Source organism: Varanus komodoensis, unplaced genomic scaffold, assembly GCF_004798865.1.
Source record: "Varanus komodoensis strain SLA01 unplaced genomic scaffold, ASM479886v1 scaffold49, whole genome shotgun sequence".
Taxonomy (NCBI): Eukaryota; Metazoa; Chordata; class Lepidosauria; order Squamata; family Varanidae; genus Varanus; species Varanus komodoensis.
The window spans coordinates 4,500,370-4,514,828 of record NW_025336072.1 but is presented as its reverse complement, the minus strand read 5'-3'; the positions used below and the strand labels follow the sequence as shown (position 1 = coordinate 4,514,828).

Below are 14,459 nucleotides of genomic sequence, written 5' to 3'. Positions count from 1 at the left end.
GACCTTTCCCTAGCCCCTGTTCAAATATTTATTTTTCTGCCCTACAAAGAAGCATGCAAAGCCCAAACTTGCTTGCACCTGCATAGCTCTTTTACTTTGCTGCTTACAAATAAAAACAATCTAAATATTCAATCCATTTCTAGGGGATCCCTTTCTTAAAATATATGAATAAATTCAATTGTTCACAATAGAAATTACTTGTAAGAAATTTGAGGGCCAGAGTGAAGATCATAATTCTTATACTTCCAAGCTATTTCCTCAATTGTTTATCTGGAGGAAGAAGAGCTTTGGCAAGGAGTCTTTGAATACAAACCTTTAAATTTAGATTCTTATCCACTGAGAAGCACTAATCTCTAGTGAGTGCCTAATGTTTCAAACCAGTGGTGCTAGAATTCAAGCCTATGTGAAGTCCAACCATGTCCACTGAATATATTTCCCCCCAAATCCTAGATATACAGGAATTGTGGCTATTCAGTAGTAAAACACCAGCCAAAGCTAATGCTTGTTCACTCAGAAGTCTAACTGTACTCCACGAGCCTTAGTCCATTCCTTCTGGTTCACATATTCCAAAATATGATCTTCATACTGAATATGCTGCTTGGGTTCTAGTAACAGGATAACCGCTGCTCAATTTTAGCCCTGATAAACTGAGAACGGGGGAATTAAAATATACCTTGAAATAAAAAACACAACAGTCGGGTGTTGAGTTAGAATTAAGACAAATTAAGAGGCAGCATTTTATTTTGTTCATTGCATAGGTCAGTAACACAGCAGTAATCTACACTTCTATGAAAAACACAAAAAAGGAGTGTCCATTATTTTTCCAAAATACAGCTATTTCCTTCTACCAGATGCAATTAGCTAATATGTACACATTCCAAAATATTCCTATGTTGCAGATTAGTGCATTAGTTAAAAATCAAGGAGCTAAGGCCATGATGCACAGTATTGAGACTGTAAACTTAATAGGATTTTTGCACAGGATGAATCTTAGCACAACTAATTGAAAAGGAGTTGCTTTCAAGCAAACTTGTTAATGACTAGTTGCCAGGGAGTTAGGGATTTTTCCACCTGCTTAGAAGGAGTTTTCGTCCTCATTTACTGGCTTAATTTGATTTTCAGTAAAGCTGGAAAGAACAGAAACACATTCTCCTACAGGGTAAACTGTAGGAGGAGGTAAGAGAGGTGGAAAATGCAAAAGGTAGCACCTTCCATTTAACAAATAGGTGGTAGGATCCACAAGGAAGTTTTCATTTGCAGACCTGTTGAACTAAATGTGGAACTTCTCAGTGGATTGTGCCTGTCTGAGTTCTAGCTTGTATCACAGTCACTGCATCAGGATATGCACTTGAGCTACATCCTGGTCTAAGTTGTTCTCACCAATGGTACCTCCAACATTTATGTTCAGGTGTGTGTGTTGAAGAGAGAGAGAGAATGAGAAAAAAGAGGAAGGGATAAAGACAAAACAGAAAAAAGAACTGAAAGGGAGAAGGGGGGGATAACAGGAGGAGGCAGAAGAAAATCTGACATTAGGTTAAAAAAAACAGTTTTAAAATGAATCTTACTGGGGCTAAAGTTTGGTCCCAGAATTGAAAATTACCAACATATGGAGACATAAGGCAAAATGTCTAGGCACTCAAAGGCTGCTGGTGGTTTTGTTTTTCCCAAACAAAGGCTAGTTTGCCACCACATTAAACTTCCGTCTCTTCTCTGCTATAAATCAGATTGTTCATGCTGAAGGTGCTCAGGACAGGAGTGCTGAGCCAGTTGGACTGTCCACCAGCACCTGTATAGTAATTCATCCTGGAGTGTGATGGAGAACCAAGTTCAAATCCTCTATTTGGGTTGCTGTTGGAAGCAGAGCAAGAACTCAAACTTGACCCATTCTGCCTCCCAGCTATGAATTCAGAGCCTGGCCCACCAGAAAGCTGCCTGGCAAAGCCATTTCGGCAATGAGCCATGGCATTCATGGTGGAAATGAAAGTGGAGAAACAATGGCCAGAGTTCAGGCTGCGGGGTTTGCAGTCATTCATAGTACTTGGAGAGCACTGCAGTTCAGCAGAGCCCAAGCTGAGAGACTCTGAGGCTTGTTGGACAATGCCGCTGTTGCTTTTGTCCTCCACTTTGTGAGGGGCTCCAGGCCCACTAGCTGGGTCAGATCGCCTTTTTCTCTTCCTTCGGAAGTTGCCATTGTCAAACATCTTCTCACAATTTGGATCCAGCATCCAGTAATTGCCTTTACCTATGAATCAACCAAGAACATGTGGATTTAGCAGGCAGAGAAAATGTTGAAAATGAGATTTTCTGAACAGCCTTGGGAAATGGGTCCCGAGAGAGACAGTAAAGTGAGTGGACAGCACCAAATGGATATAAATCCACTTTTATGTACAGCTCTCAAGCAATGTAGACACACTGATTTTGATGGATGGGTTCTTGTCTTTTCACATTATGTACTGGATTTAGTCTAAGTTAACTCAATTAGGTCTCACTGAAATCAATAAGACAAGTTAATCCCATTGGCATCAATGGGAACAAAGTGCAGTTTACTGAATAATCCTATATTGTGGGGGCACATAGAGTGGATGATTCAAACTTTGAAAGCACTGATGGCTCACTTAGCTCGGGTGGGAGGTGGCTTTTCCTTTTCATTCACTCATCTGTCTTGGCCGTCTCTTTTCTTAATTCCTTTCCCCCCAGAGCACACATGCACATTTCATTATATGGCAAAGAAATCAAAATGACCAGTTCTGCAGTCTGTCAGCAGAGCAAGGGAGCTCAGAATCCAGATAGCTTCTACATGTCCTTGACAGCCCATCCCAAAATGCCCCATTTGGGGCCTACAGATGCCTGTGGAATGGCTTTCTGTGGGTGTACCAGATATCTCCAGGGTACACATGCTGCTGCATTTCCTGTGGGCAGAGAGGTCCTCCTGCCCTCCCTCTATCAACCTGAGGGTACTAGGTTTGTAACCAGGGGTATAACAGAGGCAAAACTCACTTCTAGCAGGGGAGCTGCTATCCCCACCCTTTCATACTTTCCTGTTCCCTTTGTGCTGTAATCCTCACAGCTGCTGGGGAGAAATAGATCATCCCAACAACAATTTACCATTCCTTGCTATAATGCAAAGGCTGGCTTGGTTTTGAAAGACACTTGAGACCCATCACCTTCACAAAAATTCTGCTTCTGATGGAGATGGAACTACTAGATCTTATTGATATGGATCTACACAAGTGCCTGCATTTTTAACTTTCTTTGTGGGTGTGGCTATAAGGACTGTAACAAGGAGCACTGTCAAGTATCACTACATTAATGTCTGGATCAAGCTAATATAATTTAGTGCTGTTGTGTAAAGCTGCTATTATTAAACAGTCAGCTATTCTCAAACACTTGGAGTTGAATAAATAGGTATAGGTTTACAGCAGAGAGAGGACCTCAGTCTTTAATTAGCTTTCAATGTGATTCTTCCAGGACATTTAAAATTTGGAAATTTCAGTCTGGCATTGGAGCCAAGCATGGAAGCAAATCATGTTGAAATCAATAGGACGTTTCTTGGTAAATGTGCTTATTTCCTAAACTCTATGAATTAAATATGGTGCTGGCATGGGAATGCTAGATAGAAGGGATGGGACTCCCTTCTATCTAAACATGCATAGGACTGTGTCCTAAGATAATTCTGCTAAAATAGTAGCCATTTATACTTGATGTTTATTCCAACTCAGACACTGGAAGTAAGTCACATTTATTTTAACTGGGGCTTACTGCAACATAATGCATTTAGAATGAAGATAACAGTCCATGTCATCTCCAATAAGCACATTCAAATGATCCTACATGTTGCGACAGAATAGAGCAGGTAGTCATTTCAAAGCAAGATGCTAAGAGGACCAAGCACCCAAGAATCAACTCACAATGTGCTACATTCATGCTACCAGCTTTCTACTGAAATAATACTAATACTACTACTAATAATAATTACAGTGATTACAAAACACAACTGATAATATTTGTATAGTGCTTTCATAATACTTTATATGCATTATCCAGTTATGGTCCTGAAAATATTCTGCAAGGTAAGTCAACATTATCATCACTGTAGATGATTAATGAACTGGGGCTGAGTCAGGATGGTTGCATAAGGTAACCTAGTAAGTTTATAGGACAGGCCCTTAGCTCTCACTTCAATCCTAAACAAGCTGAGAGCACAGCTGGAATGTGGCTGCTGACTTCCGCAGAGCTGCAGGCCAACAAGGATTGACTTAGAAGACAGTGGAAGAACCTTCCACTTTGTGCCACTATGACATTCCACTATGCGACAGTGTGAAGAAACATCCAGCAAGCCAAAAGCTACCTCCGTGATTGTAGCAGTGTATTTTCTGGCCTGAGTTATTCCTCAGAGCCAAATTAAACAGCACAACCCTGTGTTTCTTTACTTCAGATTAAGTCCTATTTATGTAAGTATTTATTATTGTTCCTGCTGTATTCAGTGGGGTTTTCTCATTAGTAAGGGCACAATCCTTAGAGAAAAAAAAAATAAATAGAAAAACATATACCTCCCAATATGCCCTAGCTGTCAGTGCTGGAAGTTTGACTTTTTCCTGTTTCAACTTGCATAGGATTGCATCCCAAGTGTGTTTCTATTTGTAGCCATTGTTATATGGAGAAATTTAACAGAGTAGTGCCTGCCCTGGATGCTAAGCCAGTTATGTGTTAAGCCCACAGCTGTGCATCTCAATTTCGAAAAGAGGACCTGCTTTCAACAGAGTTATTTCCATGATCAGAGCCCACAAGGCAGAAGTTCCTGTCAACAGGTCCAAGAATGGGGTTGTGTGTGGATGCTTAAAACAATGTAACCAACAAATGCTGATCAAGAAGTGTGGTGATTATTGTCATTTTAAAGCAACTGCTATTTCTAAGTGCTGTACAAAATTTTAAAAAAATGTAATACAGATCCTGCTTTCAGTCTTAGAGGCAGCACCATTTCTAGGCCCAGACCACTTGTTCCCAGTCCTGGATCTGTCCCATAGTTGTGTCAGTGGGAGGATTTTTCTTAGGGTGCAGTTCTATGCATATTCAGGCAGAGAAAACTACCTTTCCAGCTAAAGTATGTGTAGGATTGTGTCCTTAACTTAATTTCTGTGCACGAGGGTGATTTTCAAGCAGGACTGTAGCCAGAGAGGGAAGTATTAAACTTCCTTCCTCTCTTCTCCCTCCGCTTTCAAATCTTTCCCTGTATGTCAACTGAACTTGCGGTGGGGGGATCTTTTTCTATTGGAGGCAGGTCGCACATTAATGAAAGCTGCTTACCAGCCGATTTGGCCGAAAACTCAAAGCGGCCCCAAAGCACCAAGCAGGAGGAAGGACAGCCCCCTCGTCCCGTCTGGAGTCTCCCGGTGCGAGCTGCGAGGGATCGGCGCCAGCCAGCCAGCCAGCCAGCCAGCCGAACCCCCGCCCCCACCCCCCGCCGCCGCCCCGCTTCCGCACCTGGATCATCCTCGCTCCGAGGCACCTTCTTGAAGCAATCGTTGAGGGAGAGGTTGTGGCGGATGGAATTCTGCCAGCCGGCTTTGCTTTTCTTGTAGAAGGGGAAGTTGCCGGCCACGTACTGGTAGATCTGGCTTAGGGTGAGCTTCTTGTCCGGCGCGCTCTGGATGGCCATGGCGATGAGCGCCGAGTACGAGTAGGGCGGGCGCACCAGCTTGAAGAAGTCCTGCTGCTGCCCGGCGGCCAGCGAGAGCCAGCTGAGATCGGGGGCGGCCGACGGGGCGACCAAGAGCTGCCTGGCGCCGGCCCCGTACGTCGTGGGCAGGAAGGGCCCGGCCGCTCCGTTGGGCCCGGCCGCCAGGTAGGGGCTCGACGGGACGGCCGAGCTGTTGAGCCACAGGTAGGGGCTGCTTCCCGCGCCTCCCGATTCCCCCAAGCCGAGTCCAGCGGGGGCGGCTGCAGCTCTCTGCGCGGGAGGCGCCTGGAAGCGGCTCAGGTTGTCGCAGTAGACGGCCGCCACGTCGAGAAGGTCGTGCGCGCTGGGGGGCTGCTGCCCCTCCAGAGCGTTCATCCTAAGCCGCCCCGGGGCTGCACGGACCCACGAGCGGAGGAGCCGCCGAGCCCATGGCCGGGCACACGCCAGCGGAAGGCAGGGAAGCGGGGCAGCTCCCCCGTTTGCCCCTGCCCGGCGCAAGATCTGCCCCTCTGGCCCCGCCGTCCGCCCCGCGCCGCCGCCTGCACGCCTGTGGCGCCACGCTCGCCGCTGACCCCGTCCCCAGCGCCAGCCTTTTCCCCACCCTGCTCCGGAACCCGCGGCGTTAAATGCCCCCTCCCCACATCCCTGCCCCTTTGGAGGAGCCTCGCCATCCCCTCCCCTCCCCTCCCCTCCAGCCAACCTCCGAGCAGCCAGTGCGCCACAGGGGAGAGGGCGGCGGGGCAGGAGCAAGGCGGATCTCCGCTCGGTCCCCGCCGAGCCTCGTCGCGGGCACGCGGAGGTGATGCATTTCCGCGGCTGCTTGTTTGCCCCTGCGGTTCGTATGCAGAGGTAAACTGCCACTAAACGAGGAGGTTCGTTTCAGCCCTTCGGGCTAAAATTTGTTGATAGACTTAATCAGGCTAATTCACCCCTCCCCCCCATCGTTAGCCCTGAATTAATAACACATGAGGGTTCAGTCCTGTGCATGTTTAGACAGAAATTGTCGGACGAGTGCAGCATGCCCTGACCATCTCCATTTGCTGGGACATGCTGGAACTTGTAGGAGTTTTTTCTGTCTAAATATGCATAGGATTGCACCCGAAGAAGTACATTTTTGTCTGATCCAAACATCAGGCAAGACGGTTTCACTGGCGGCCTCGAATCCTGGAAGGGGGGTATGGCGGAGGGGGAGCTAGGAGGATGACACAACTAACGTGTAACTAATTGCTAAGAAAAGAGTGAAATACTGCAGTCCTACATGCACTTACTATGAAGTATGTCTTTTTAAAAACTGAATAGATAAAATGTCAGAGTCAATAGGATTAGTCACAGATACTTCCAGATGGATTGAAGGTAGCACTAGCAAATAAAAGGCACCATGCAGCTTATCAGATTTTTTTTTTTTTCCTGGTGTAAAAATCAGCCTGCAAGCATCTTGAAGAAAATGCAGTGCTGAATAGAAGCTAACATGGACTTGTCAAAAACAAATCCTGTCAGATTAATCTCATTTTTTGACTGGGCAACCTCCCAGATGGACAGGCGGAACACTGTGGACGTAATCTATCTAGACTTTAGCCAAGCTTTCCACAGAGTGCCTCACAACGTTCTGATAAGCAAATTAGCAAAAAGTGGACTATATGGAAAAACTAGGGGGATGCAAAACTGACTGCTGAATCGGACACAAAGAGTGCTCACCAATGGCACCTGCTCAAACTGGAAGGAGGTCACTAGTGGGGTCCCACAGGGCTCAGTCCTGGGCCCAGTGCTCTTCAGCCTCTTTATTAATGATTTAGATGAGGAAGTACAAGGAAAGAGAATTTGCAGATGATACAAAATTGGGTAGCAAACACCCTAGAAGACAGAATGAAGATCCAGAGCACTCTTGATAAACTTGAATGCTGGGCTGAAAGCAACAGAATGAAATTCAACAGGGACAAGTGTCAAGCCCTTCACCTTGGAAAAAGAAACCAAATGCATCGATACAAGATTGGGAATATGTGGCTCAGCAGAACTGAAAAAGAAAAATATCTCAGTGTTATTGTGGACAACTGGCTAAATATGATCCAACAATGTGATCTGGCTGCAAAAAGGGCAAATGCTACTTTGGGATGCATTAATAGAAGTAATACTTCCAAATCACGAGGAGTAGTAGTTCCACTATTCTCCTCACAAGTCAAATCTCATCTGGAATACTGTATCTTGTAGAAAACCATCTATAATTGTAGAAAACAGACTGTGAAAGATACCATACCTAAAAGTTATCCCACCCCCACTGTATGAAGTTACTGCACTGGTCCCTGCTATAATAGGGAAATCCTGGAGACTTTTCAGAAGATTTTGCTCTGTTCCTTGGCAATAGCAACAAAATCTACATTTTCTACTCAAGCTGAAATTTAAAAATCTGCCAGTGAGCTATCATGCTGGTTGATTCAGAATCTCTTTCTCTCCTGAGGAACTAGACAGGGACAGTGGTAGGTATGAAAAAGACCCATGATTCATGCTTTTGACTCTTTCCTCTTGGCAGAGCAGCGGAGCAGCAGAGGCAGAGGCTGGGAGAGTGGGCTGAGGATGGCCAGGGGACTGGTGAAGGCAAGGTAGGAGCTGGGCAAAGGAGTAAGCGGGGGGGGGGGGGGGGGGGGGGGGGGGCGGGGGGGGGGGGGGAGAGGAGGGGGGGGGGGGGGGGGGGGTGGACAGGAGCAGCAGAGAGGAAGGGAGGCGGGACCAGGCCAGAGGGGCCAGGAGGAAGCAGAGCAGCAGGGCCAGCGGCCTGGGAGGCTTATGAGGCCATGCTCAGCTGTTGGCGGTGCCAAGGCGGCGCGTTAAGGGCAATGTGACAAGGGCATTGTCTGCATCCCTTGTCTGTGGCCCAGGCTACCTGGGGACTCCCTTCCTTTTTCTTTCTTTTTATTCTTTTTATTTGTTTATTAATTAAAATTACATTTTTATTTTGTCCTTGTGTGTGGCGGGGAGGGGTTTGTCTGGAAGAATTGTGCGAGTGAGGAGTAGTGCAGGACAGACAAGGTGGGGGAACAAGGTAGGGTCTCGGAGGGGTTCCCAGTGTCAGGCCAGGAGATAGCCTTGGCAGGAATCACAGGTGTCGCTGTCCGCTGCGATAGCTGTGGCAGGTTCGTCCTTCTCCCTCAGGAGAGGCAGGGATACACTTGCCCTCAGTGCAAGCTGGTGACCCCCCTAAAGGAGGAGATAAGGTGTCTTGAGGGCTGAGATAGTTCTCCAGTCCCCCTGTGAGCAGTCCCCCTCCAGACAGAAGATTGAGGGAGGGGCCATGGGAGGAACAGCTGGGGAGACATGGAGGCATGTCTTGAAGCTCTCCAGGGGATAGGAGGGTACGACCTGGTGGGGATCAGGAAAACTTGGTGGGATGAAAGGCAAGACTGGAATGTAAACTTAGAGGGGTATCACCTGTTTAGAAAGGACAGGAAGGGAAAGAGAGGTGGGGGCATAGCTTTATATGCCAGGGAAGGGATAGGATGCAGTGAGATAGAATGCAGCGCAGATGGGGATCTGATAGAGGCAGTCTGGGTGAAACTAAGGAGTTTTGACAGGGAGAGGGACCTTACAGTGGGGGTGTGTTATCACTCTGCAAGTCAGTTTGAGACCCTGGACAATGTCCTGACAGATCAGATTCTAAGGATATCTCGGGGGAGGGACACCGTAATTATGGGAGATTTCAGTCTCCTGGATATTAGTTGGGAGACTCACTCAGCAATGACAGTCAGGTCATGTCACTTCCTAGATGCTATAGAGAGAGGGTTTTTCACACAGAAGGTCTGAGAGTTGACGAGGGGGGGCATCCTTGACTTGGTCTTGACCAACAGGGAGGAGCTGATAGATGGGGTACAGATTAGGGGAGCACTGGATGCGAGTGATCACTCCATCCTTCGCTTTGAGATCAGGGGACTGGGGACATGCAGCAGGTCGAGCATTAGAAGCTGGGACTTCAAGAGGGCCAACTTTGGTCAATTGAAGGCCAAACTGGGGCAAGTCTCCAGGGATAGGTTACTGGAAGGCAAGGGAGTTGAGCGGCGGTGGATGGTACTCAAAAGGAAGTTTTTAGGAGCACAAGCCTTGATGATACCTCTAGTTAGTAAGGTGGGGAGGCAGAGGAGAGTGATGCCTTGGATGTGAAAGGAGGTGGTAAGAGGGATTAGACTCAAGAGGAACCTCTGTAAGAAATGGGCACTGAGGCAAATAGAAAAAAGGGTATACCAGGAAGAAGAGGCCCATTGCAGAAGGATTCTTCACAAGGCTAAGACTGATCATGAACTGGGACTTGCAAAGAATATCAAGAGCAACAAAAAGGGCTTCTATCAGCATGTAAATAGCAAGAGGAAGGGGAGACAGGTAGTGGGGCCACTTAATAATGAGGAAGGGGATCCAGTGACTGATGTGAGGAACGGGCACAGATGCTAAATGACTATTTTGCCTCTGTGTTCTCCCCAAAGCAGGACAGGGAAGATCTGCATGGGAGTTTAGATGAGACCGGGGACTTGGGAGCACCCCCATAGAAGTCGAGGGGCTCCTCAGGCCACTGGATGTTACAAAGGTGCCAGGCCCTGATGGGTTACACCCAAGAGTACTTCGAGAGTTGGCAGGGGTTCCTCTCAGGCCCACTGGCCTCCATTGTTCAGACCTCGTGGAGAACGGGTGAAGTTCCAGAGGATTGGTGGCATCAGTGGTCCCATTTTCAAAAAGGGTAGCAGAAGGGACATGGGGAATTACAGACCAATTAGCCTTACGTCCATTGTAGGAAAAACAATGGAAAGGCTCATAATAGTGAGAGATCTAGTGATGCTAGATAGGGAAGGGAGGTTGGCGGCCACACATCACAGCTTCTGCAGTAACCTGTCCTTCGAAGCAGATGAACCTAGTGGAATTCTATGGCAAGGTTTCAAGGTGGCTAGATGGAGGGGTGCAGTGGATGTGGTTTACCTGGATTTCAGCAAGGCCTTTGACAAAGTGCCCTATGATATCCTGGTTGAGAAATTGAGGAGTTTAGAGATAGCCCAAAGCACTGTCCAATGGATTAGGGCATGGTTGACTGACCAAAAGCAGAGGGTAACCATTAGTGGGGAATCATCGGGATGGTGGCCAGTGACAAGCGGGGTCCCCCAGGGCTCTATCCTGGAGCCGAACCTGTTTAATCTTTTCATCCACGACATGGAAGAAGAGGTGAACAGTCTGCTTATCAAATTTGCAAACGATGCTGAAACGGGGGCAGTGGCCACAACTGAGGATCTGGACAGACTATGGAAGTGGGCAGGAGACAACAGGATGGCGTTCAATGTGGATAAGTGCAAGGTCTTGCACTTGGGGCATAGGAATAGCTGTCATAAGTACAGGTTAGGGGACAAGTGGCTGGAGAGCAGCACTTATGAAAGGGATCTTGGTTGACTGCAGGCTAAACATGAGTCAGCAGTGTGATGCAGTAGGCAAGAGGCTGAATGCCACCCTTGGTTGCATAGCCGGAAGCGTGGCTTTTAGATCCAGAGAGGTATGACTGTCACTCTATATGACTCAGGTGCGCCTGCAACTGGAGTATTGTGTTCAGTTCTGGGCCCCTCGTTACAGGAAGGATATAGCCAGGTTGGAGTCAGTGCAGCGTAGGGCCACAAGGTTGGTGGCTGGATTGCAGGGAAAGTCGTATGAGACAAGACTGAGGGAAGTGAGTCTTTTCAGCCTGGAGAAGGGGAGACTCCGAGGGGATCTGTTGGTGACATACAGGTATGTGAGGGGTGTCACACAGAGGTGGGTAGAGACCTGTTCTTCCCTGCAGAGGAGGGCAGGATGCACTTCAACGGAGTGAAGCTCAGGGAACCAAGGTTCAATGTAGATGCCAGGAAGTACTTCCTGACAGTTAGGACCCCAAGGGTGTGGAATGGGCTTCCATGGGAGGTGGTTGAGGCCCCATCGGTGAGGGTGTTGAAGGATAGGCTAGACATGCACATGGTGGGCATGTCATGAGCGGAGCCGGCTGGTACCGGGGGCAGACTAGTTGGCCCGGGAGGCCCCTTCTGACTCACTCTGTTTCTTTGTTTCATGCCATCAGGAAAGGGGTGAGGGACAGAAAGGAAATAGAGAATTGCACATGCTATCTTACATATATTCTACAGTCTGATGTCTGTCACTATCTTGACTCCTCAGGCCCCCTGTGTTAGGGATGTATGGATATAGAAGTGGAGGGCATTTGATAAAAAGAAGGGAAATACCTTCAGGCAGAAAAAGTGAAGTGGGAGGCAGAAGGAGGTAAAGCATGTCTGGATAAAAAGCCAGCTAATTTAGGGAAATCAGATGTATTCTCCCCCCCGCACCACCACCTTTCTTTTAGCAAGTGCCCATGGACAGCAGGGTGGTAGCACAAATGGGCTCCCACAGATTTGGGGCTCTAAATGAAAAATTTAGGGTCCAGCCATAGTATGCAGCACACTAACACCAGGTCTGAAACTGGAGGAAGTTTGCACCCGCAAGTTGATGGGCATTGTGAGCCACCCAGAAGTGCTGTGGCACAATTGAGGGGCATACAAATGTTTTAAAGAAATAATACTCTTTCCCAGGAAAAAAGCAAAACATTCCTGCCACAGCATAATATTCAGATCATTTTATCCTCCTAGGGCCTTTCCTGAAATGCTGTTGAACATACAGTTGGCATCCTTATCAGCCATAGCCAATTCTGGTTTACAGTGTTTGAATGAGGTGTGTATGCAAGTATTTATATTTTATGTGCACCCACAAAACATAACATATGAAGAAGCCTAACATTACCCCAAGAAGAAATATATTTTGTATTCAAAATGAGATTGCCTTTTTCATATGTATCTTCTGGAACAGGAACAATACTGATCCTCTTAACACTATTGCAAAAAGAAAGCAAATGTATAATGGAAACATAACACAGACCACATCATGGCACAATGCACAAGTAGAATTTTCTATTGACTTGGCCTCCCTTGGTCTCTGCAATTATATGCAGAAATCAGAAAATGAAGCTTTCCACTGAAGTCTGCATATTGGCTACTGTTTCTCTTTTTGAAAAACCTCAGCTACAAGGACTACTTGAATGATTAGCTGTCCTGTTCACAAGCACAGGCCATTTTAGTTTTAGTGACACTAGTAGTCTCGGTGCCAAAAATGAAATGCATTAGGGCTCCCAGCTTTTCACACAGCTTCTGTAGCTGTGCTTGAGATGCAAAGATTAATCATGGCAATGTATCTGCATAACATGAAATTATTTGTCACAACAGCAGGACAAGTAAATCTCAGTAGGGAAATTTAAAATGCATTGTGGGGAGGGAATGGCCCCAAATGTTTTGAAAATTCTCCTCTGAAAAGTTTTGTTGAACATTTCCTAAATCCTGTGTAAGGGATATGAAATTTTAGGTATCAGTCCTACTCAGTCTATATACACACATACATGATTTCTATGAGATTGCAGATTGTTTGACAATTGTTTTCAGTGTCTGACATATTTAACCTTTACTTCTTTGATCTGCAAGATTACCAGGGTATGATTGTCATTATGTACTGTAATTTAACATTTTATTTTACTTAATAGCTAATATGCAAGAAGTATTTGCTATGCAAGGGTAATCAGAATCTTGGCAGCTGATGTGCCTTTTTACATAGCGTTTGACAAGATTTGGTGGGAAATCGTGAAGAGTACTTAGGATCCAACCCTATACATATTTAGACAGATAAATTGTCTACAGCTTCCAGCATGCAACCAAGCTGCCTGGGGCATGCTGGGAGTTGTAGGCCCTCCCCCCATTTAAACATGCATAGGCTTGTGCCTTTATTGTTATAACTGGAATCTTGATCTGATGGGAAACAAACATTCAGAATTGGGTGAATTGTTTCCCAATTATATGTTGATGACTGTGCAATGACGTAAGTTGATGAATAATGCAGTTTTGCAGTTACTTTTATGCTGCTTTGTCATTATAAGTAGTAGCAGAACTAAACTGGTATCTGGGTACACTGCTATACTTAAAGCTAAAATTCTCTACCCACTTACTAGTAGACAAGGATAGGATTGTGCTGTAAGCACAGTTGAAACATCCTTCATGCAAATAAAAGTGGGAGGGAGGAAAAAAAAGGAAATACAACACTACATATGCCTTCTTAGATCAGGGATGGAAAATGTGGCATGCAGGCTATATACTGCTCCCTCCAGCCCCCTGCTCCATTTTTCATATGGGAATGAAGGGTGTGTAAAAGCTATGGAACACAAAGGTTCCCAACCTAAATTTAACCACTATAGTGCTATGGCTTGGTTTGCTGCCAAAATTCAGCAGCAAAATGGCAATCTTGGCTTTTCTTAGGGGTAGTCCCCATTGGACTGTGGGCCACAAACATGGACTCACAAGTGAAAAATATCCCTCTAAAACAGCAGAAACTATCCACCCCTGACTTAGTCTCCTTGAGTTCAATAGGATTTACTCCAGGTAAGTGAATATAGAATTGTATGCTAAAATCCCAGGCATAGAAGACTAACATGGGTTATAGCCCATCTACCTAGCATTCTGTAAGAAAGCATATCTTATCTTTTGCATTGAGTGTTCACCCAAATGAGCACTGGGCACACAAATCTGTTAATTTAAGTTTTGCTCATTTTCTCATTCTTAGATTTGAAGCATGTTTAAAAACAAGATTACACTGGAATCTGTACACATTTTATATATTTTGCATGCACTTTTGCTTAATGCCCTATTTTTTGTACTTGTAAGCAAGCTTCCCAATCTATTTTTAACATTATTTTCATTAACAT

At 46.1% G+C, this 14,459-nt stretch overlaps 1 protein-coding gene across 1 annotated transcript; it reads right to left on the bottom strand.

Moving 5' to 3' along the window:
• Positions 1-1,691: 1,691 nt before the first annotated feature.
• On the bottom strand, positions 1,692-6,052 carry FOXI2 (forkhead box I2). The gene is made up of 2 exons (XM_044445615.1): positions 5,482-6,052; positions 1,692-2,242 (listed from the first exon to the last, which is right to left on the bottom strand). The coding sequence occupies exons 1-2, from the start codon at positions 6,050-6,052 to the stop codon at positions 1,692-1,694; spliced, it is 1,122 nt and encodes a 373-aa protein (XP_044301550.1).
• Between the last annotated feature and the right edge of the window lie 8,407 nt (positions 6,053-14,459).

Excerpts from the sequence above, each read along its gene's own strand:
- FOXI2 (XM_044445615.1), bottom strand. The coding sequence starts at position 6,052 with ATGAACGCTCTGGAGGGGCAGCAGCCCCCCAGCGCGCACGACCTTCTC. Across the intron at positions 2,243-5,481 it reads TCGGAGCGAGGATGATCCAG|GTAAAGGCAATTACTGGATG; the intron begins GTGCGGAAGCGG and ends GTTGATTCATAG.